The sequence below is a fragment of the Prionailurus viverrinus genome, chromosome A2, assembly GCF_022837055.1.
Source record: "Prionailurus viverrinus isolate Anna chromosome A2, UM_Priviv_1.0, whole genome shotgun sequence".
In the NCBI taxonomy this organism is placed as follows: Eukaryota; Metazoa; Chordata; class Mammalia; order Carnivora; family Felidae; genus Prionailurus; species Prionailurus viverrinus.
The window spans coordinates 127329199-127352621 of NC_062562.1; the positions used below are offsets into that span (position 1 = coordinate 127329199).

The 23423-nt window shown below is 39.2% G+C and overlaps 1 protein-coding gene across 3 annotated transcripts in view; it reads right to left on the reverse strand.

The window, feature by feature from the left end:
* The window catches only part of AOAH (acyloxyacyl hydrolase), a 167132-nt gene that overhangs the window by 45646 nt on the left and 98063 nt on the right, over positions 1-23423 (reverse strand). For all 3 annotated transcript variants that reach the window (XM_047849273.1, XM_047849272.1, XM_047849274.1), the window contains exons 13-14: positions 22782-22873; positions 3431-3513 (exon numbers count right to left, since the gene is read on the reverse strand). In XM_047849273.1, the coding sequence (XP_047705229.1) occupies positions 3431-3513; positions 22782-22873 (175 nt within the window). The remainder of the gene's footprint in view (positions 1-3430; positions 3514-22781; positions 22874-23423) is intronic.

Sequence of the window (23423 nt, forward strand, 5' to 3'; positions counted from 1 at the left end):
CTCTAGACATTTTCCAGGTCTTGTTCAGAAACATCAAGATGAAACTAAGAGCTGTTTCTTTAATTCTTACTACACAGTTTTTAAGAAAGTCTTTAATATTCCATTCAACTCTTTCTTCTCTTTCTCCTTTCTCCCTCTCTCTCCACCACCCGCCCCCTTGCTGGTTCTGAAAAATAAGTGTAGCCATAAATATGCAGGGCGTAGAAGGCTGACTTTTCCTATACCCAATAAAAACCCTGGGGAGTAATTGAAATAACTTGGCACAGCTAGTCAGGTTACATTCTGCATAATAGCAAAGAAAACCCATAGTGAGGAAAAGCTGCAGTAAATAGGAAGAAAGGCTGGAAGTAAAACCAGAACATTAAATAATGAGTAATTATGAGGAACTAAAACAATAACAACAGCAGCAATAAAAACCCTTGTAGAATTCCATCCTTAGAAAAATAGTCAAGGAGCATCTTCAAAGAAGTTATACTAGACAAAGTCTACATTTTAGGCATTTCTAAGGATTGCAAATTTAAAGAAAAGGAAGGAAATAAGCCCTCCCCCCACTTACACTCTGGCACCTATTTATTAGACTTAACTCTGACAGAAGGCACAGGTTTTGATCCCATTTTGACATGCCTGTTTTTTTTTCATGATTAGGCTTCTCTCCCATCTCTTTTCCCCTGTTTTATCTTCACAATCTGAATTTTAAAGGAATGCTGTCAAGACAGCATACCACAAAAGGAGAAACATCTACTACAAATTGTACTTTGTATTTTTGGAGCATCTTACTTTGGTCTTTTTGATTTTACAAAAGATCACTGCATTCATTGTGGGTAGAAAGTAATGTTGAGTTGACAAGTCTGGGGCTTGGGAGAGAGGGAAATGCTGGCATCGTAGGCACAGGGAGCGTGCAGCTTAGAGTCCTATTGTTTGTTCCTGTCCTAACCTGACCCCTTCAACTATGGGATCCCAGGCAAGCCCTTCACTGTTCCTGTACTCACTTTCTTCTAGGTTTTGTTTTGTTTTTTCTTTAAGTTTATTTCTGTGTAAACATAAAACCTTTAGAAAACAGAAAAGTATATATAAAAAAAAGATCATCCATAATTGATCAAACGTAATGATTTTGATATATTTTCTGTGATCTTCATATGTGAAGCTAGTTTTTTCTCTTATTTAAAAAAATATAGTAGGGGTGCCTGGGTGGCTCTGTGGGTTAAGCATCCAACTTTAACTCAGGTCATGATCTCACGGTCTGTGGGTTCGAGCCCTGTTTTGGTCTCTGTGCTGACAGCTCAGAGCCTGGAGCCTGCTTCAGATGCTGTCTCTCCCTCTCTCTCTGCCCCTCCCCTGCTTGCAGTCTGCCTCTCTCCCTCTCAAAAATAAATAAACATTAAAAAAAGAAAAAAAATAAATAATACACTATAAATTAAACTATACCATCCAACTTTGTATCCCGATTTTTCTTTTGACAGTGTTTTGTCTTTCTAAATAAAAACATATGGCCTCTTCACCATTATTTTCTAGCGTGCGTGATATTGAACACAGGTGTTTTTGTTCTTTGTGTTTTATTATACATTGACAGAGAGCTTTTGACAGCTTTGGGGTTGTTTGTTTAGCTCACTAAAGGAAAAGAGAAAGTGCAAGGGGCTGATATTCACTTTGTGTATATGATGATTCACAGCCAGGTTCAATTCTAACTTTCCACTACATTGTCCATTGTGTTCATCTGCAGAGAGGTGAGGCCAAGCTCTTTCTGTAGATCATCTTAGATCACAGACCAGTGACTGTAGTATCTTTGTTGGTGTCTGAGTGTGGTGTAACAAGCTGGCTACAGATCCCAGCCCTGCAAACTTCTCTGTGATCCCAGGCCATGTTCTTGGTCTCTGTATGTCTCTGTTTTCTCAGCTATAACAGTGTGGGTATCTATCATTAGAATTCCTCAATTCTGAGAAATACATTTTAGCACATTTGACATTGGGTTGAGTCCTGAAATCAATGTGTACACTGTAATTCTTCCTTCCTTTTTCCTCCCTCAACACTCCCTTGAGCTATTATAATCAGTGGTATCATAGAACTGAAGACATATACTGATACTTGCCTTACAGTTTGTTGAAAAAAAAAGCTGAAATATTATACGTAAAGTATTCTTAGCACTTGGTAAGAGAGTAATAAATAGCAACTATTATTTCATTAGTAAGAAAACTTATATTGTTCTTAGACTAGCAGAACATTTATTCTGTGTAGAATATGTATGATAAGACATACATTATTTGCTGCTCATATATTTGGTTAAAACTTGTACTGCCCGGAAAAAGCCTTAGCACTCTTGTGAATTGGAAATGGCACAGGGATGGCAAATAGGTTTAGCTTTACATGCCAAGTCTAACCTGTTGATGCTGATTGTCAGATGTGCTGTATCGTAGGAATTGCTGAGGCAGAATCTGGGTGTAGCAGAGAGGAGCGCCAAGGTTGACTAGTGACATCTTAGGAAGATGGAGTGGCAACACCCACCCTAAGTGTCTGCCATCTCTACATCACGGTGTCACAAAACATTACTTGGCAATTCATTTGGCATTATCCAGGCATTGGTTCATCAGTCAGGAGTTTCACTGAAGTCCTGTGGCAATGGACTGTCTCTGGGTCCAAGGTGGGAGCTGAGAACCACGTAGGTGAGAGGCAAGGACACTGATGTCCTGGGAAACATGGGAAACTGATGGAGACCTGCAAGTCTCCACAACACTCTGAAAATACATTCATTTTCTTAATGGCTTTGGGGATTTCAGATATAAACACTTAGCCATTTATCTTAAAACTCCAATCTCAGGGGTGCCTGGATGGCTCAGTCCGTTAAGTGACTGACTTCAGCTCAGGTCAGGATCTTGTGGTTTGTGAGTTGAAGCCCCGCGTCGGGCTCTGTGCTGACAGCTCAGAGCCTGGAGCCTGCTTTGGATTCTGTGTCTCCCTCTCTCTCTCTGCCCTTCCCCCACTCATGTTCTGTCTCTCTTTCTGTCTGTCTCTCTCTCTCTCTCAAAAATGAATAAACATTAAATAAAAAAACTCCAAATCCCACTAGAAATGTGGGAGACTTTGCATCACAAGGAAGGGCAGAGCCTTTGCAATGATCTTGATTTTACTCAGCCCTTGTTCTGCTAAGGCTTGCTTAAGTCTTGCCTCCTGAGCCTTGAATGCCCTGCCTTTCTAGAACTTTGCTTGTGGATGACTGACCTGCTCCCTTGCCTTGGTGTACATCCTCACCACATCTTTTTCTTTCTCTCCTCTGCTGTAGGTAAGATGCTGTATTTGAAGGGCCCTGGTGCTGGAAAGGGAGACTGTTCATTTTATTAGGTGGCCCTTGTTTTCTAACTCAGCTTTTGTGGAACTTATGAAATAAAATCAATCAGTAAAGGCACACTGCTGAAGGCTTCGATGGAAAGGTACATACCATTTCTTGAAATATTCTGGTAGTCTCTGTGATTGCAGTGGTTTCTTTTCCGTAAGCGAAGGTAAATAGAATTTTCTTTAATTCTGAAACAAATACAAAGGTGTATATCAGGACAAATACAAAGGTGTATATCAGGACATTCACACAATAAAGTTCAAAAACCTTTATTTTATTATGATTTTTCAAAATGGATCGTTCAAATGAACTCAGAAGATCAAATCTTTGCACACATGTTTTCTCTAAACTGTCAATACATTATTAAGAGTTGTGGGGTGCCTGGTGTCTCAGTCGGTGACAGCTCAGAACTGGTGACCACTTTGGATTTTATGCCTCCTTCTCTCTCTGCTCCTCCCCAACTCACGCTTTGTCTCTCTCTCTCTCTCTCTCTCAAAAATAAATAGACATTAAGAAAATTAAAAAAAAGAGTTGTTACAAATAACAGTGCTATAAAATGGTTTGCATCAATGTAGTAAGACTAAACTTTTTCACTTTTGTGAAGTTCTCCAGAGTCATCCCTTTCTAATCTTTTTTACCAAGAGCTACTATAAGTTGCTTGAGCAAAGGTCATCTTGACAACTGTGTCCATTTTTAAATTTTATTAGGTTTTTTAAATTTTAATTCCAGTAGAGTTAACATACAGTGTTATATTAGTTTCAGGTGTGCAAGATAGTGATTCAGTGATTCTATACATTGTTCAGCGATTTTGAACCTGACCTTCTTCCCTTTCTTCTTTTGGTTGCTATGAGGCCGTGGCACACACCCTTGTTGTCCTTCAGATCTAGCTCTCCCCTTCATTTTAATAGAAGTTTTAGTAGGACATGATAATGTCACAGTGATGACTGCTTTACTCAGCTTCCCTTACAGCCGCAATTGGCCACCTCACTAATTTCTGGACGATCAGATAGAAGGGGAAGTATCCAATTTCTGGGAATATTTCTTAGGAAACAATTGGCAAGTGCCCCTTGTTCCTTCTTTAACTTCTTTCTCCATTTTGGTGCCCAGAGTGATCCCATCTTGGACTATGGGGGTATCTCCTACATTGGGAAGGCAGAGGGGTGAGATGCAAGAACCCCGAATCCTTGAGAACCCGTGGAATTGAGCTCTCACACTAGAGCCGGATTCCACATTTCTGAAATTTTACGTGTGAGAGAAATAAACTAAAATATTATTTTATTTTAACCACCCATATATTGAGTTTCTTTGTTTAATTGTAGCTAAATCTAATACTAATGGACACAGAGTTTAGAGACAAATTTGTGACCAGTATCAGCTTATAACTGCATGTATTTTAAGTCGTTTTCTTGGCTTCTCTTTGTCCCATCCTTGATTTTCTATCTTCTCTTGCCAAGGTTTAATTTAAGTGTAATTTAATGTTATATCCTTTATACTTCTATAGGCTTCCCTAAAATCTTTTTTGAAACAAGACCAGGTATAGACTAATGAATGATAATTAAACTCAGAAGTACTTGATTACTCCTCAAATGTTTGTATCTTCTCTTTATTATAATAACTTCATATCTCACAACCTTACATAAATCATCATTTATTTTTAAGTGTTATGTGAGCCTCACTTATTATATTTTAGTGCTTGCCAACTGTCTCAGTGTTTCATAAAGGTAAACATGTATCAGGTTGGGAACTTGGGATGCACTGAAGGAGTATTCATTTCGAAGCCTGAGAAAACTAATGATAACATTTTTTGATAGACAAGCAAGATGTATGAGCAATATTTAAGTATGGGATTTTTACTTTGTGGTAGAATTTTTAGGCAAATTATTTATTTTATTTTTAAAAATCAAAGCTACCCATGCAAATAATTTTAAAAAGCCAAAGTTGTTTTACTTGAGTGATGTTTAATGGGCCCTACTATGTTCCAGAGACTGCTCTAGGCACCTGGGTCATACTGGTAAATGAAGACGATGAAGACCACTGCCCTGTATTGTTGAAATTCTATCAGGAAAAAAACAGTAAGCATCCTGAATGAACAAATTAGAGAGGATGCTAGAAGGCGGTAAGTGCTATGAAAAAAAGGAGGCAGAAGAAATAGGGTTAGAGTGGTCAGAGCAAGGCTCAATGAAATGGTAAACGTAAGCAAAGACAGTTAAACTATTTATGTCTATAAAGCTTATAGTGATTAACAGCAATCCCACACTCCCCTACCTTCCCCATTTCTCCATTCCCAGAGGCTACTAATTTCAGCCTTAACTGACTCTTTGGGTATATTCTTTCTTATCTCTAAATAACATACTTTCAAGTCCACTTCTTGATTTGTAGTCTATTTACTTCCCACCATAGAGCAGGGGGTTTGGCTATTCACAATTGATGTATGATTGCTTTCTCTTTCCTTCTAAATTCTTTTATTTCCCTGGAGTTAATAGTTGCCTTTTATTTGTTTGCTTAATTTTCTAAGTATTTATCATCAATTTACCCTCAAATTTTTTACAGTTGTTTGATCACCTTTGAATATACTCTAATGGATAATTTATTCATTTTATCTTGCAGAAATCTCTCCTGAAACCTCTGGACCTGCTTCCTCTGGACTTGCTTCCCTCTCACCCTAGTGCTCAGTAGATATCCTGAGAGCCCCCATCTTCATCATCCTGGAGATTGTCTTCACTTCTTCCCGGCTTAGTAGATCTATTTTCTAGAAGACCACATTTTTATTGTTTCTGACGGAGAATATTTTAAAGTAATGTTTGAAGGATGTGAGGAAAGTAACTTATTTTTTTTTATCATTTGTATATCTAAAAATGTTTCTATTTTTTGAGTTGGTGAGGTATAATGTGGGCCCAGAAACAGCTTACACCGTAAGTATAAACATAAATAAGGTAAAAAAAAATTAAAAACATATATAAGGTTAATAAGACTTGTTGGGGAGAAACTTCAAGTTCCACTTGGTCTCTGAACACTCATTATCTTATACAAAGGTCTTTAAAATTTTTTTTAATGTTTATTTTTGAGAGAGAGAGTGGGGAGGGGCAGAGAGAGACAGAGACACAGAATCCGAAGCAGTTTTCAGGCTCTGAGCTGGCAGCACAGACCCCGATGTGGGACTTGAACTCACAAACTGCAAGATCATGACCTGAGCTGAAGTTGGACATTCAACAGACTGAGCCACCTAGGTGCCCCTAGAAAGGTCTTTTAAACAGGACATAGCTAGACTAGATATATCAAGGACAGCCTACATATTTTTAGGGAAAGAGGGTTCTGGTGTTTGTAAGTCACGATTTAACAATAATAGTATATTATTTATGGTATAGGAGATTATCTGTTAAACAGGAGGAGTCCCAAACATGATGAATCATCTTCTTGCTAGGGAATCAATAGGAAGAAGGAAATAAACCTCTGAGACCATCAGAGTTTGTCTCTCATTGACTGGTGTGGTAGATTAAAGATGGCCTCATTATCTTTGACACCCTTACCCTTAAATCTTGGCTGTTATATGACTTTTTGACCAACGGGTACGTTAGAAGTGATTCTATGCCAATTATGGCCCCATTTTTAAGATTCCTGGCAACTTTGTTCTCTTGAAGCCCTGATTCACCATGTAAGAAGTCTGACTATCCTGCTGGAAACCATGTCAAAAGATCCCTCAATGGAAATAACCAAAATGTCTTTCAAAAGGTGAATGGGTAAACAAAATGTAGTGTATCCATACAATGGACTATTATTCAGCAGTAAAAAGAAAAGAGCTATCAAGTCATGAAAAGACATGGAGGAAGCTTAAATGCATATTGCTGAGTGAAAGAAGACAATATGAAAAGGCTATATTCTGTATGATTCCAACTAGGTGGCACTCTGGAAAAAGGCAAAACCATAGACACTGTAAAAGATAAGTGGTTTCTAGGGATTTGGGGAGAGACAGGAGGGATTAAAAAATGGAGCACAGAGGTTTTTGTGGGTAGGGGCAGTGATACTGATATATGATACTGTAATGGTGGATACATGCCATTATGCATTTGGCAAAACCCATGCAAGGTTCAACATAAAGAATACACCCTTAGGTAAACTGTAGACTTTAGTTAAGAATAATATATAAATATTGGCTCTTCATTTATAACCACACTAATGTACCACATTAATGCAAGATATTGATAATAGGCAAAATTGAGGAGGAGATGACAGAGTATATAGGAACTCTGTATCTTCTGCTCAATTTTTCTGGATATCTAAAACTGCCCAAAAATTAAAGCCTTTTTTTAAAGTCCCTATCTGGAAAGGAAGCAGGACCCAATATTCTACAACAAACCCAATATTCTAACTCTCCTTCTCAAGCCTCAGTTATGTGAGTCAAGTCATATCTGACCCTTTAACCCAACCACTAGGTAGATACCATCAAGTAACCATGGTCAATATCACACGGAGAGGAAGAATTGGCCAGCCACACTCTTCCTGAATTCCTGATACCCTAAACTGTGAGAGGTAATGAAAATGGTTGTTGTTTTAAGCCACTAAAGTTTGGAGTGTTTTGTTACACAACAATAGTTAACCAGAACAGATGGTTATAGAATTCTAGGTTAAAATCATTTTCCCTCAGAAGTTTGAAGCTATCAGTTCATTGGCTCCCAGCCTCCCAGTGTTGTTGTCTGAAGCTGCTCTGTGCCTCCATCCTTTGAAAACCTGCAGTAGCATCTGTTCAAGAGTTCTGAAATGTTGTGATGATAGGCTTGGGGTGGCTCTATTTGCATTCACAGTGTTAGTCACCCAGGGACCTTTTCAACCTGGAAATTCACATGTGTCAGTTCTGAGAGACGTTCTTGAATTATTTCATTGATGATTTCTTCCTTTCTTTTTTTCCTTAGAACTCTTATTATTTGTATATTGGGTCAGCTGGACAGGTCTTCTAATTTTCCTAGCTTTTCTGCCCTATTTTCCATCTCTTTGTCTTTTGTTCTATTTTCTGGAGGATCTCTTCAATTTCATCTTTAATCCTTTTATGAAAACTAGCTTATGCCACTAGCATAACTTCCAAGTGATATTTTTTGTTTTTTGAATATTTCTTTAATTTTAGTGTAACATTCTTGTTACACGAATAAAATATCTTTTCTTATCTTTTTGGAGATACTAATTCTAGTTATTATTGTAAAAATTTTTTTTAAATGTTTATTGATTTTTGACAGAGAGAGAGAGACAGAACATGAGTGGGGGAGGGGCAGAGAGAGAGGAGACACAGAATCTGAAGCAGGCTCCAGGCTCTGAGCTGTCAGCACAGAACCCAACACGGGGCTTGAACCCACAGACCGCGAGATCATGACCTGAGCCAAAGTCAGATGCTTAACTGACTGAGCCACCCAGGTGCCCCAAATTCTAGTTATTTTTTATAGGTAAGATATTAGAGTCTAAGAAAAATGTTTCTCCCTTAGAAAATAGAGCAATAGTTTATTTTCTTGAAGTTGCTTCATCTCTTTTTGTGTTGTCTTTCCACATTCAAAGTTTCCCTCTGATGTCCGATGATCCTGGATTCTTTGTTGGCTTGTACTTAAAAGTGGAAGCTGATTAAAAATTTTAAAGCTGATTGGAAAGTGGACCTCTGGGTGTGGCTTTTTGACTCAGATCCTCACTGTAGCATGGGCTGGTGGGGACTTTCTCGGGGAAGCCCTGCTGTCAGTGTCTGGGTCTTTCCTCCCTGGGATGTGTAGACTCCCTACAGAAGGATCTTCTGCCCTCCAGCCAGGTTGCCAGCACTCTGGGGCTAGGGGTGGGTGGTTCGCAGCATTCAGTATGCATGTGGAGTGGGGTGCTCCTCTTTTCACTTATGTCTGGTGTCCCTCAGTCCAGAAGCTTTTGATATTAGCATCTCTAGAGAATAAACCTCTAGACTTATACCAGAGTAAGGAGAGGCAACTGCCCACCTGTGTGAAGTTGGGAAAGAGTCTCAGGTCTAACTGCTTCTTCAGCAATCTTTCAATCAACCCTTGTTTTTACTCTCACCTCAATTTCTAGAGCTACCAAATATAACCAATCCTCAAGTCTTCTGGGGAATCTGCAGCGTAAACCAGGTTGCTTCTTGACATTCCTTCCCACTGGCTTCGGATGCAGCTTTCTGAGTCAACTGAGTCAGTTACCACTTGTTCTGCTTTCTGGTTTCCAACGTTTTGTGGCTGTTGGCTCTTCCTGTTCTCTTTGTCCTTGTGGACAGATTCATTTACTGTCATTTTAGTGGAGTTTCTCAAGGGACAGAAGTAAATGCTTTGCTCAATCTGCTATCTTACCCAGAAGCCCGAAATGAATACTTTATACTCTGTGTCATTTATGCCCTCTGCCTTGACTGTTTTATTATATTTTGAAAAAAGCAGATGGGAAATGGACATTAGATCTGAGTTCAATCCTAAAATAATTTCACGGTCAATAAAGAAGGGTTATTTTCCTTTGGGAAAGTAATTGTTACCAATATTTAGCCATAAATGTATTTTTGATAATTCTAAAAATGGAATTTATGTACCGAAATACTGTTTTGCTCATGACCTGCTCATGGAGAGCGAATAGTGTATATTAATATTATAGAAACAGTTGCATCTGTCTTTGCAATAATACAAAATCTTTGCCAATTGGTGAATAGTTTCACTAACATTTCTGACCAGAAATAGTATCTAGACTTTTGAGATTAAGGTTCTGTACTAGGCACTAGCAATCATTTCACATAATCAAAGGTATCGTTTTCTTTCATCCCACCTCAAATGCATAATCTGTCTTATAAATACTAGGGATTGAATTTCTCATGGAGTGCCCAGGAATCCCGAGGAGACAGAAAAATCAATACAGTATTCTGAGAAGCCCATAGCACAATATTTTTGAGATGCTAACAAATTGAGAATGCTTGATAGAAAGGCATCTGTATACAGGGTCAGGTGAATTTGAATTAATAGGAGAAACCAAGGATACTGTGCATAGTAAAGTTAACTGTGATGACATTTCTGGTTTCAAATCTCCCCTCCTCTTGCTCCTCTACCCCTACTTGGACTCAGGTTTTTCAGTGTGACCTTCTGTTTTTTCCCTTTGCCCTCTGTTGTACATCAAAACCAAGCCCAATGGGCTGGTAGAAGAGGCAATAGCATCAGTGCTGTAGTTTGATGGGGGCAGAGAGGAGTACTTGAAAGTTCTCTTTCTCCCACCTTCCCCAATGCCCAAGATGCTGGTATCCTCAATGTATGGGGCTGACGTGGAAGCATGCCATATTCAATTCCCTCTGTGACTAGCTCTACGTACTCCAGTGCCCAGGAAGTACAGGCATTTCATGTGAGGACACACTGGTCTGCTTTTGATTTCTAACATCAAAATTCAAAACAGGTAAACCTAACACAGAATGTCTACTGGTTGCTCTCCCCAACATAGATCCAGGTAAACACACATACACACACAAACCACTTTCTCTGAGGGCCTTCTTATGACCTACCACCACCATACCATTTCACTATGACCAAACGGAAAACAAAACAAAGAAGAAGACCAAAAAATGAGCCTTATGCATGATGCAGATAAATTAAAGGAGTGAAATTTAAAACTGAAAAAAGTCATCACCTTCTATGTTGACTCAAGGCAGAATTTACTTGGAGAAAGGCAACAACAGCTTCCCCAAAAGGCTTAGCATATCCGAGGTTTTGGGGATAAATTAAGTCTGATACTATGCAAACAACAGTGATGTATCAGGTCCTGGTGAAGTTTCTGAGGCTATTTCTGTCTCTCTGCAGAGCACTGCTAGTTTGGGTATAAGTTCTGACACCCTAATTAAGGCGAATCGTAGAGAATGAGACACATGAAAAAGACTAGGGCATGTGGAAGACTAGTAGCAGAGACAGTGAGAGATACATGGTAACATCTAATGTGAAGGGTTAGGGCAGGGGAGTGGATTAGGATAAAACTGAATCATTTAGAGACCGGGCAGGCTTCATCCAGGGCCCACTACTGCTGGGAAGCTTTAAGAAAAGAGTGAATAGTTTTCTTTCTGATGTGGGTGGAAGTCAGACTAGCATGGGGCCGGGGAGATGGATTAAAGAATTCTTAAAATTCCTTCTAGTTCTTTGATACTAGATCCCTGTGTAACCTCTAATTCACCACATCATGGAACAATGAAGATTTCAGCCTCAGAGAGAGATAAACATGTAGAATATGACTCGTTGTGTATTCAGAGAGACTAGCAATGGGCTAATTATGCAGGGGTGTGTGCAGTGGTGAGGCTGGCTATAGAGGAGGTCCTAGGAGTTCAGACATGAAAAGATTAGTCAGACAGCATGATAGATTTTGAATTTGGAGCAGCAAATAATGCAGGGAAATAGACTTCATGGGCATTGTGTTCAATAATTCATGAGCTGCGGTACTCAGACAAGGCTTCTTACCTGTTAAGTTAACTTCCCACTAAGGTTCCTTCCTCTGTCCTCTGAACTTAGATCAGCTGTAACTGCTTCCTTCCTGGCTTTTCTTGGCCTCAGATTTGATTGTAGGCCACTGCATCAGCATAAATATTAAACTATGATAAACTGAGAGATTTAAGGTGTTGAGGCTTATAATGTACAAAGATCACTTGTGATACACAAAAGATTGTTTTAATAATCTAAACAGCACTTCTCAAAGGATGCTGTGAAACACTAGTTTCTTGAAATGTATCTTTCTCATTAAATGCATACATATAGAGAGAAAGGGAGAGAGAGAGATTTTCTACATAGTTCGGCGGTCAAATAAGTTTAGAAACGGTTTCATATTATACCTTGGAGATACATAAGGTTTTTTGCCTTATTAAAGGCTCTAATAAGCCTTATACTGAATACATGTGTTTCTCCTTACTTAAACCAGCATTTCCAAAACTTAGTTGCCCTAGGAATCTTTTAAAAAATATGTATGACATCTTGTGGAACTAATGTTTCACAGAAGTGTGTTGGGGAATATTGATGAACTATTTCTTGCTCTCTATGTAAGCATTGAGATGGCCTAAAATCTCAGGTTGAGTTGGTTATAGGAATTTTGCTAGAGAAATTTGGAGGTTGTTCATTTACTTTGATCAACCTGGATTGAAAAATTATGTCATTCTGGACAAAACTTCACACCGAGGCTTGACTTATCTATTATTGACCAAATTCACTTGTTAGCAGATCTCTCATTTGTTTTATTCCTTCTATCTGGCTATTGAGTTGATTATTTTACTTGAAAATTGTTCTCTCCAATTTGTTGACTGTGTGGTTATTTTAATACTTAAATGAATTTTGCTAGTTTCTTGTAGAACATTTATTATAGAACATGCTTAGAAGTCCAAGGGCTTAAGCTACACTGATTTATTTTTACATGCATCACATCATGCAGCTGGTGATTCAATTCATTCTGTTTATATTCCTTTTCCCTTATCCCTAGCGTTTTCCCTGAAATGTTAATTCCTGCAAATCTGACTTGATTTAGGCAATCTGAGGAAATGCAAGGGAAGGAGGCTTGTAGATTGTAAAGCACTCTACAAATGTAAAGTGATATCAATATGAACTTATTCAGTAGTTCTTTTATTGAGTACCTATTATGGTGCCACATAATGTGTCAGGGTCTAGGGCTAGAGAGCAAAGTCAAGCCTAATTCCTGTACTCAAGATGCTCAGAGTCTGGGGTGGGGTGGGCGGAGTGGAGAGACAATACATAAACTGTTTTGACAAGTGAGGTGACATTGAGGTTGAAGGAGCACACTAGGAGCACAGGAGAGAATCATCCACTCAGGTGGGGGTTGGCCTGAGGAGGCTGTCTAAAGGAACTGATCCCTGGGTGGTGAGTGTGGAAGCGTGAACAAAGGGTAACTAGATAAGACAAAGGTGAGTGTAAGTGCTCATGAAGAGATGCTCAAACTCACTAGTAACCAGGTTACATATTATCAGAATAACAATAAAATATTGTTAGATTGGAAAAAATTAAGAAGATGGACAATCTTCAGTATTGGCAAGGATACAGGGAAACAAATATTCTCACAGACTATTTGTGGGAATATAAATTGGGATAGCTTTTTGGGGAGATGATGAAAAATTAAAATGTATACATTCAGATCTATCCATTTTTTCTTAGATGTTTATTTATTTATGTAGATTTTTTTTAACATTTATTTTTGAGAGGCAGAGACAGAGCATGAGCAAGGGTGGGGCAGAGAGGGAGGGAGACACAGAATCTGAAGCAGGCTCCAGGCTCTAGCTGTCAGCACAGAGCCCAACACGGGCTCGAACCCATGAACCATGAGATCATGACCTGAGCTGAAGTCAGATGCTTAATGGACTGAGCCACCAAGGCGCTCCTCTCTCCATTTTTTTCTAAATAAATTGTCACATGTATTCATAAAGAGAACTGTAGGATGGTCATTATGGCATTATTGGGTATCATGAGGATTTGGAATGGACTGTCCATCAGTACGATGCTATGAAATACCACGCAGAATTGTTCAAGAATGGAAAGTGCTTTGAGAAGTATTGTTAAAGCAAAGCATTAATTTACAGTGTATTATACACTGTTTAATGCCACTTATGGGGATATTTTAATGAAATATTTCTTTATGTACCGATTTACACACGTAATCACACAGAAGGGATCTGAACAAAATCACGCTAAATTGATAATAGGGCTTTCTCCTGGGAAAGGGGGTGGAATTGGGGGAAAGCTTTGGCTTTTTACTATAAATATACCTCAGTATGTTTTGTAAGATGAAAATGTATTCATTATTTGAGTAATTAAATTAAAAAGTGAAAATTTAGAAATGAGTGGAATCAAGGGAGAAGTTTTGCAGGTGGAGAGATTTGTCAGTATATGGCAGGAAGAGTCCTTGGCTAGGAGTTACGGCTTCTACAGATGGTCCTTCTGGCCCAAAGGGCAGTGCACTGAGCCTTCATTCCATCCCTTCTTGCTTTCTCCATCCTTCCTTGCTTCCTTCCTTCATCCACCTTTCTTTCCCTGTTGGAACTTCCTCTCACTAACAGCATACTGTAGGATTTCTCATCTAAAAATGATTCCCCACAAGCTATCACCCCTTTTCTCTTCTCCCTTTAATGGGGAAGGTTTTAATTTTTTATTTATTTTAATATTTATTTATTTTTAAGAGAGAGAGACACACATAGAGAGCATGAATGGGGGAGGGGCAGAGAGCGAGGAAGACACTGAATCCAAAGCAGTCTCCAGGCTCTGAACTGTCAGCACAGAGCCCAACCGGAGAAGGTGGAGAAGCTCGAACTCAGGAACCTTGGGATCATGACCTGAGTTGAAGTCAGGCAGTTAACTGATTGAGCCACCCAGGCGTCCCAAAGGGAACTTACTAAATAAGTTGTTGATGCTCACTTCCCTTATCACCTCCTGGAAACTACTCTCTGCAGTCAGGTTTCCATCTCTCCCCACTGAGACATCTCTGGCCAGTCTCCCTTGATCACCGCCCTGCACCCACAGTCCTCTTTCTCTGTTCCAGTCCTCCTCTGCCTCTGGCAGCATTTGGCTGAAAGTCACTTCTCCTTTGGAAACACTTTCTTCCCTTGGTCTCTAGGCTGCTGAACCCTTCTAGTTTTCTCTCTACTTTGAGAGCTATTTCTTCCTTTTTAAAATTTATTTAGAGGTTTATTTACTTAGAAAGAGCATGAGCAGGGGAGGAGCAGAGAGAGTGAGAGAGAGAATCCCAAGCAGGCTCTGCACTGTCAGTGTGGAGCCCCATGCGGAGCTTGAACTCATGAACAGAGAGATCATGACTTGAGCTGAAATCAAGAATCCCACCCTTAACCCACTAAGCCACCAGGCACCCCAAGGACTATTCCTTCCTTATCTTCTCTTCCTGAACCTCTAAATGTTGGCACTCCTCCCCCCAGCTTTTGTCCACAGCCACATTTCTTTTTCACACTCATTCTCTGAAACAGAAGTTCTCAATTTGTTGCTCTCAGAACCATTTTATACTCTTAAAGTTACTAAGGAACCCCGAGAGATTTTTAAAGAAAATTAAATGTGAATTATACCTGTCAATATTATATGTTAGAAATCAAAACTTAGAAATTTAAAAGAATATTTAATTATTGATTCATTTAAAATAATAATAATAATAAAAATAAACCCATTACATGTTAACATAAGTAACATATTTTTTTCTGAAAAATATATATTTTCCAACCCTTCCTCCAATTAGTGGGAAAAATGGCATCGTCTTACACTTTTTCAAATTTCTTTACTGTCTGACTTAATAGAGGACAGTCTGGGTTCTCATCTCTGCTTCTGCATTAAATCTGTGGTGGTATGTTGTTTTGATGGAATTATGTGAAGAAAGTCTCATCTTCAACATACAGTTAGTTGTAAAAGGGAGTAACATTTTAATATCTTTTTAAAAATGTTTATATTTATTTTTGAGAGAGAGAGAGCACAAGTGTGTGCACACGTGCACGTGCATGGCAGAGGGGCAGAGAGAGAAGGGGACAGAGGATCTGAAGTGGGCTCCATGCTGATAGCAGAGAGCCTGATGGCTGGACTTGAACTCACGAACTGCAACATCATGACCTGAGCCAAAGTCAGACCCCTAACCAACAGAGCCTCCCAGGCACCTCTACTTTTTTAGATAAGTATGGACAGTCTTCTTTGATTCTATACCAAAACTTGAGATGTGGTATTACTTTAAAGATTGATTAGTTGTCATGTGGAATCTGAAATTATATCAATGAACTTTTGCACCACATCACATTAAAATGCATTGGTCTATCTTGTACTTTGAATGGATCTTTTACCCATGCATGGTTTTATACATCATATACTGGTCATTTAGAAAATATTGGCTCACTGAGTTATGTGGATATTATAAATGTTGATACATTTTATGATACAATATTGAAAAATCATACTTGTTGCTAGCACTACATATCAGGAAAGTTTTGGGTATTAGGAAGCTGTCAAGTTCATAACAGAAAATACAAGTTTTCAAAAACTCAGAATTTTCTTTGAAAGCTGAAATTTTATGATTAACGGTCAATACTGTCAGTTGTTTTCCTTGAAGCTCCTTCATTTCAGATATACTATCTGCCACATATCCAATCTGAATAACTATAATTTATTTTCTAGATCTTTAAATAAAACCAGTGTTCCATGAAAAACTGACTAATTCAGCTCTCAACTCCCTCACAAAAGTGCTTTTTCTTAAGAAAATCATATTTTTTCTTATGCAGTACAAGTGCTTTATGCATACCTCCCATTTCATCTGATGAAATTATTAAAAAATCATGGACATACTTTAAAAAAATTAATAATTCTTCTGCTCAGTAGGTGAACTTTTCAGGGGAAGCTGCCCTCCACCCCCGGGCTATTTTTTAAAACGAGGGTTGTGTAGAGGTGAAGATCACAGTGACTATAAACATAGTTTGGCGCCACTGCCTTTATTCATGCTCAAATGTCAACAATTTCACCCACCATGTTTTTGTGCCATCAGTACCAATGGCTACACAGTGCAAAAGGCAAATACTGTTTTGGTACTGTTGTGAAAGTAATTTTTACCTTGTGGATCCCTCGAAAAGGCCTGAGAGACCCACCTCCCAGCAGTCCACAGACCACACTTGGAGAATCTCTGATGTAGACTGTATTTCACTCCAATCAGCCTCATCTAACTTCAAATGACCACCTCTCTGGCTAATTATTTGTTTTGCAAAGTATAATTATAAGATGACTAATCATTTGCACTTACATCACATGTAATTTTTGAATAATGGATTTAATAAGGTTATTAAGTCCATTAGTGTTTAGTACTTACATGTCTTTTTTTAAAACATGAAATTAGGTTAGCAAATCTTAGCTGCAAATCCCTTCTCTCCAATTTTCTGTTTTTAACACCCCAAGTGACTTGGTTTGGAATTATACACTGCTTTTCAAAATTGTTCTCTCATATAACGTCTATTGGGTTGGAGAGAATAGATAACCTTTAACACTCAGATTCTAGGACACCGCTCATCAAAGATGTGTGTTTAAATGTCCTTGAATAGCATTACTGTGTCTCTTTTCACAGTAGCTTTGTCTATTTCTTTCTAAGCGTGTACTATGTTTCTGGCCCCAAATAGCAAATCTAAGCCAGTGGCAGAGGGAGAGACATTTGTTCTACAAAATTCCATGTAGTTGGCACCCACTTATGTTGACCTACTGATCTTACTCTTCTCTTTCCAGCTTGATATGGTAACTTCGGTAATTGCTTTTGGTTCCCTTGGCTTTCATGACTTTTAATGGCTAACTTCACCTTTTATTTTTAAAGCTCTGATTGCTGCCCTGTTTTTCCTCCCTCTGCTCTCCAGCTTTGAAGGACTTCTCTACCATTTACCCCTGGCCTGTGGAACTCCACTGACTGGACCATCTCCTGGACCCACTTTCAGAAGGGGTTTTGGGCACCATAAATGCTCACGTTAGATGTGGTTAGGTTCAGGTGCTTATGTTTGTTAAGGGTTTGGAGTTACCAGGTTCTCTTTCTGAGGTTTGCTTAGAGGAAATAGTACCCATAAAGGACAATCAATTATGGAGTGCTACTTAAACCAGTAGCAGGTCAAGTAGCCAGCACCACACAGTGCAGGGCTTATGATGCAGATGCTCAAACTTTATGGCACAACGACCCTGGCCCTAGAGAAATATGGTTCCTAGAAATTTTCAGGCTCTGACCCATAAAATTAGCCAAGTCTTATCTGAAGGCACGGTCAGTTAAGGGGTGGAGAAAAGCATATTTGGTGGGGAGAAGCAGGAGCATATTTTCTCAACAGTTTCCTCCAATGTTTCTAAACCAAGCAGCATCAGGAAGGTAGGATGTGGACTTCAATAACACGTTGCCCTAAAGCCACTAAACTTTAATACTGGGGAGAACTTCAGAGATTGCTAGGTGCAACTCAACTTCAACATATAAATGAGGTCCAGGACTGCTGTATATTCCACTGAAGGCCATACAGAACCAGAACCCTTGTACCTGTAAAGGTGGTCTTCCTCCTAACTCTACCACACCAACTCACAGGGCTCTGGAGTTTTAGATAATTGCTTTAACTAGAAGTCCTTCCTTCCTGAATTTTGGTATTGTTTCCCATACTTCCATATGTGTTACTGGGCCTTGTGTTCTTTAACTTAAATAGGATTTTTCCCTTACATTAATTGCTTTTGAACATGATCTGAACATGAAGTACTATTTTTAATTTAAAAAAATACCCATTTCTTCTCACTTACAATTATAGTTCCCTTCTCTAATGTTGGCTATTGGGCTCCCAGCTCCCATGCTACCAACCTCATAGGATGGGTTTTTGTTTTGTTTTGTTTTCGTTTTTTTTTTTTTTTGTCTTTGAACCACTCAATTACTTTCAGAATCACATTGGGAAAATAAAATAAAACACATGGTTTTAAACGATATTGCTTTTTGAATTTTCTCGAGCCTAAGAGTCAAGAGAACAGATTTTTGTTAACATCGAATCAACTGAAGGATGTAAAGATTTGTGAAAGTAAGGGGTTGTATTTGTCTTTTAATGCATTCATGTAATTTCAATTAGTTACATTTACCTCATAAAAATATTAAATTTTGAGGGAGGAGGGTATGTTGGAAAAAGAAAAGGAAAGTAACCATTTTCTCTCCCAAGCAACATCTTTTTGCTTTCTTGCTTTCTTGCTTTCTTTCTTTCTTTCTTTCTTTCTTTCCTTTTCTTTCTTTTTTAAGTTTATTTATTTATTTTGAGAGAGACAGAGAGCACAAACAGGGGAGGGGCAGAGAGAGATGATAGAGAGCCAATGCAGAGCCAGATGTGGGGCTAGAACTCACGAAACTGTGAGATCATTATCTGAGCCGAAACCAAGAGTCTAATGCCCAACTGACTGAGCTACCCAGGCACCATGCATCCTTTGCTTTCAAAGGTACATTTTCTAAAGAACATTGTTAATACCCAAAGCATGATGCTGATCACAGATAATAAGAAGCACTATCTACAGATCCAGTTGAAGAGAGAAATCCATAAATTCTATCCCATTTTGATAAGCATTTGGACTCAGAAGGACATTTGCTCAAAATGCCCATGGAAGCTGCCCATGTCATTCATACATGTTGCTTTCTGGGTCAATATTCTTTTCATTCTCCTGATTCCAGCAGAAGAGGATCTTCTAATCTCTAATCTAATCTTCTAATCTCTCTAATATTTTTTACATGCTTTATAAATCTTTGTTCTTTTAAGAAGGGGATTGGCCCAGCCTAGATTATCTGCAGTATATAATTTGCATGAGATTATAGAAATGGTTTAACAGGACCTACTGCTGGGAGGGATGTCTTGAATGGTGACACACACATGACTATCATGCTGCTATGTGTCTGTTTACTGGCGGAATCTGCTACAACTCAGATTTCAGAGAATTTCCTTTTCTGTCAAAAGGAACTGAATAGATTTCCCCCATTCCAGCTGGGTGGCAAAGAACACAGGCATAGTACACACAAACAGGTGGCAGAAAGAGCTCTTGGAGAGAAACGACTAGATAGCCTGGGGCCCCACAAACACATAGAGAGAAAAGCCCTTGCAGGGTATGTGACCCTACAGCATGCCAGCTGTGCTGCGCACATCCTTAGAAACACAACAGATAAGGACAGTACCTGGAGTCAGTGATGAGTAAGTTGCAGAACCAGATGGAAGTTTTGTAAATGGCAACACAGAGCCTGATACAAGAAGGTGCTAAGTCAGCACCAACTAGCTTAGGATAGGGATGACTTTCACCTAACGCACACCTAGCCAGTCACCTCCTTTGTGAGATGGTGTTAGAATGTCTCTGCACAGCCCTTATAAGGATTATAAACCATGAGTGGCTAAAGACTGGCAACTCTCCTCTCCCTTTCTCCCCACTGCCTTTCTCCTATGGGCATCTGTCTGCTGCTGGGCTCTGATAGGATGGTGGTGGATGCAGCCATGGGACTGGAGGGCTAGTGGGATTCCGCACTGAGAAGGGAGCAAACCCCTAGTCTGAGGACAGAAGAGACACAGAAGGACATTGGCTCCCCCTGTCACCCCCTCACTAAAATCTAAAAACAACTGAACAGCCTGCTTGGGAGCAGGAGCTATTTTGGGGCAGAGTTTTTGGGAAAATTAGATGTAGGAGATGTGGGGCAACTGTTGGTGAGTGTGAGCTATAAGTGGAAGAGATAAGGAAACCAGTTTTCCCTTCAACTGGGCCCTGCTGAGTGGATTCTTCTTTCACTCTTTGGATGACTCCAAGGAAGATTTAAACTACTTGGCAATTGTTTTATTTTTTATTTTATTTTTTTAAATGTTTATTTCTGAGACAGAGAGAGACAGAGCATGGGTAGGGGAGGGGAAGAGGGAGAGGGAGACACAGAATCCGAAGCAGGCTCCAGGCTCTGAGCTGTCAGCACAGAGCCTGACACGGGGGCTCGAACACACAAACCATGAGATTATGACCTGAGCCGAAGTCGGTCGCTCAACCGACTGAGCCACCCAGGCGCCCCATTGGCAATTGTTTTAAACATCAGACTGGTATTTCCTCAATGGCAACCTTGTGAAGCTTTAGGTCAAAAGGTGGCTGAATTTTATAGGGTTCAACATAAAGTTAAACTTCCATTAAAAGTGTAATAAACTATATCCATTTCTCATTCATAATGTATTCCTTTGTTGTTGTCATAAAAACTTTAATTTAGAGAAATCTCCAGGTGTTTTTGTACTGGATTGGTGGAGGCCAGTTAAATTTTTTTTTCTCACTTTCAGTGTTGACAGTGGGGAGATAGGTAAGAGTCTTTTTCCAGAAAGCTGCTTCAGCTTGGCTATCTCTGGATGTGTTCCAGATGACAAAAACAATAGCAAGTGCAGCTGAAGAAAGAGAGGCTAAGCCTGGTGCTCAGGGGGCCCCAGACCACTGGGAGTATGGGGCCCATAGAAAGGGAGCCCCTGATTGACCTTTGAAACAATGCATGCCATGTCTCCCCATGGAGAGGGCTTCTCTGATTCTTAGTCATTTCTCCATCCCATCGCTATTCTCTCAAAGTGACAAAGACTACAGAGAGCAACATTCCTGCAGGTAGAATGAAAAAAAAAATCATAAAGTTTGGGCATTGGGGACCAGGAGGACCCCTGCTCACCAAATTACTCTCTGGTGTAGTGTTCCATGATGACAGATCCCACCATTTCACATTAATGTGGGTCCCTGGTCAAGTTTCTTAACCTGTCTATGTAACCCTTAGATTCCTCAACTGTGAAATGCAGAAATTAATGCCAGCTCCCTCACAAAGAGATGAAATGAGAAAAATCTCTACATAACACTCAGGGTAGTGATTTGCATACAGTGAATGTCTCATGAAGGTTACTTCTTGCTCTCCCTATCACTGATACTATTAACATTATTACACTAACCTCATTTTTCATGTGATTAAACTTGAAAACCTACACCTAAACTTGAAAATGCATCCCCTTTGCTTTCCCTATATTCACAGATGATTCCTACATTATTATCAATGCCCTTTCCTGAAGATTGGTTATCATTTCCTGTTTTTTCTCTACCTCTTTCATTACATCAATCTTGTAAATCCTTTAGGGTTTGGGCCCCTGGCTTGACACCCCAAAAGGAAGAGGCTATTGACTAATTCTATGAATTATTTCTTCAATGAATCTGTAGCTCTGTGTTGAGAGTTGTCTTGTGACACATCTTTCTTGTATTATCATTATTTGTACATTTGTCTAATCTGCCCTATTTGATTTTAATTGGTTGCAGAGATAGGTCAAACCCCATTTACCTTTGAAACATCTGTAGCATATATTCCTGATTAGGTAGTAAGTATTTAGTAAGTATTTTTAGATGAATGAGTGAAGACAATAAGGTAATAATCGAATAATTTATTTATGATATATAATGTCCTCCATTAAATAAAAAAATGGGGTGCTAACCTATGAATGGCTGCCCCCAGGCTCTGAGTCAACACCTAATCACACATAGCAAATTGGGTTTGTGTGTCACTCAGATTTGCCATACATTGTCTCTACCTTCAAATCCAGAGCATTGAAGCCAGGGTGATTCCAGGACCTTGAGACTTGTCTATTAATTTTAGCCATTACCTTTATGGATATTAATTTCTGAGAGTAAATAATCAAGTAAACTTTCTTGTCCCTTGAATGAGAAAAAGTCAGTAATGTGTTTATGTCTTATCCACTAGAGGTCAACTCTACAGCCCCTGCAATGAGAATATTCCCTCCTTGTGAACACTGATAAAATTCAATTTGCATTACATCCCCCTGCATAGTGGACTCTATGTCAGTGGTAGGTTTCTTGTATGTTACTCATGTTCTAGAAGCAATTCCTAATAATTCTCGTTTCAACATCTTGGGAGCAAGCCCCATCTCTTGTTCTTTCCTTACATAGATATGTTGAAATGTTTAAAGGTACTCAAACATACATACCCACTAATGGAGTCCAGAAACCCAGTAGCACCAGAGATTTGGGGCCAGTTGAGCTCATTGGTAAGAGCTGTTGGTAAATTGATGAAGGATTTCTAAAGAAAACATAAAGTGGTGATTATAAAAATGGTCATTTGTTTTTTACAGGTAGTAACATTATCCATTGCCTAGGCGGCGTTCTCTGTCTTTCTCACTCTCTTTTTCTTAATCTATTTCTTTAAGAGCTTTGGTATATAAAGCGTATGCCACTCTATCATCAGGGACTTCACAAAGATCAGCATCACTCATGAACTGGCTTCCATTCAGCTTCTGTGAAAGATGCGAAATGCGTGGCAGCTTATACTCATCCCTCATTTGAAAGGGATGCTTCAGTAGATGGGTACACTTTCCACTCTTTTAAATTTGCTGAGATTTTCTCCATATTTATTTTAGATATTCAGGAAATCAACTGCCCAAACAATAATAATACCCAAGCCCCCAGCAAGAATGCCTTCCCTGAGTTCAAAGCCATGTCCTCAGTCAATAAGATAGTGTCTCCTGACCTCCTTGGGAGTCTCAGGCACCTTTGAGAATCTAATTTTGGTTTCTTTCCTCACAAAGATGCACATATATTCAACACGGCCTATGATTTCAAGGGGTTCACAT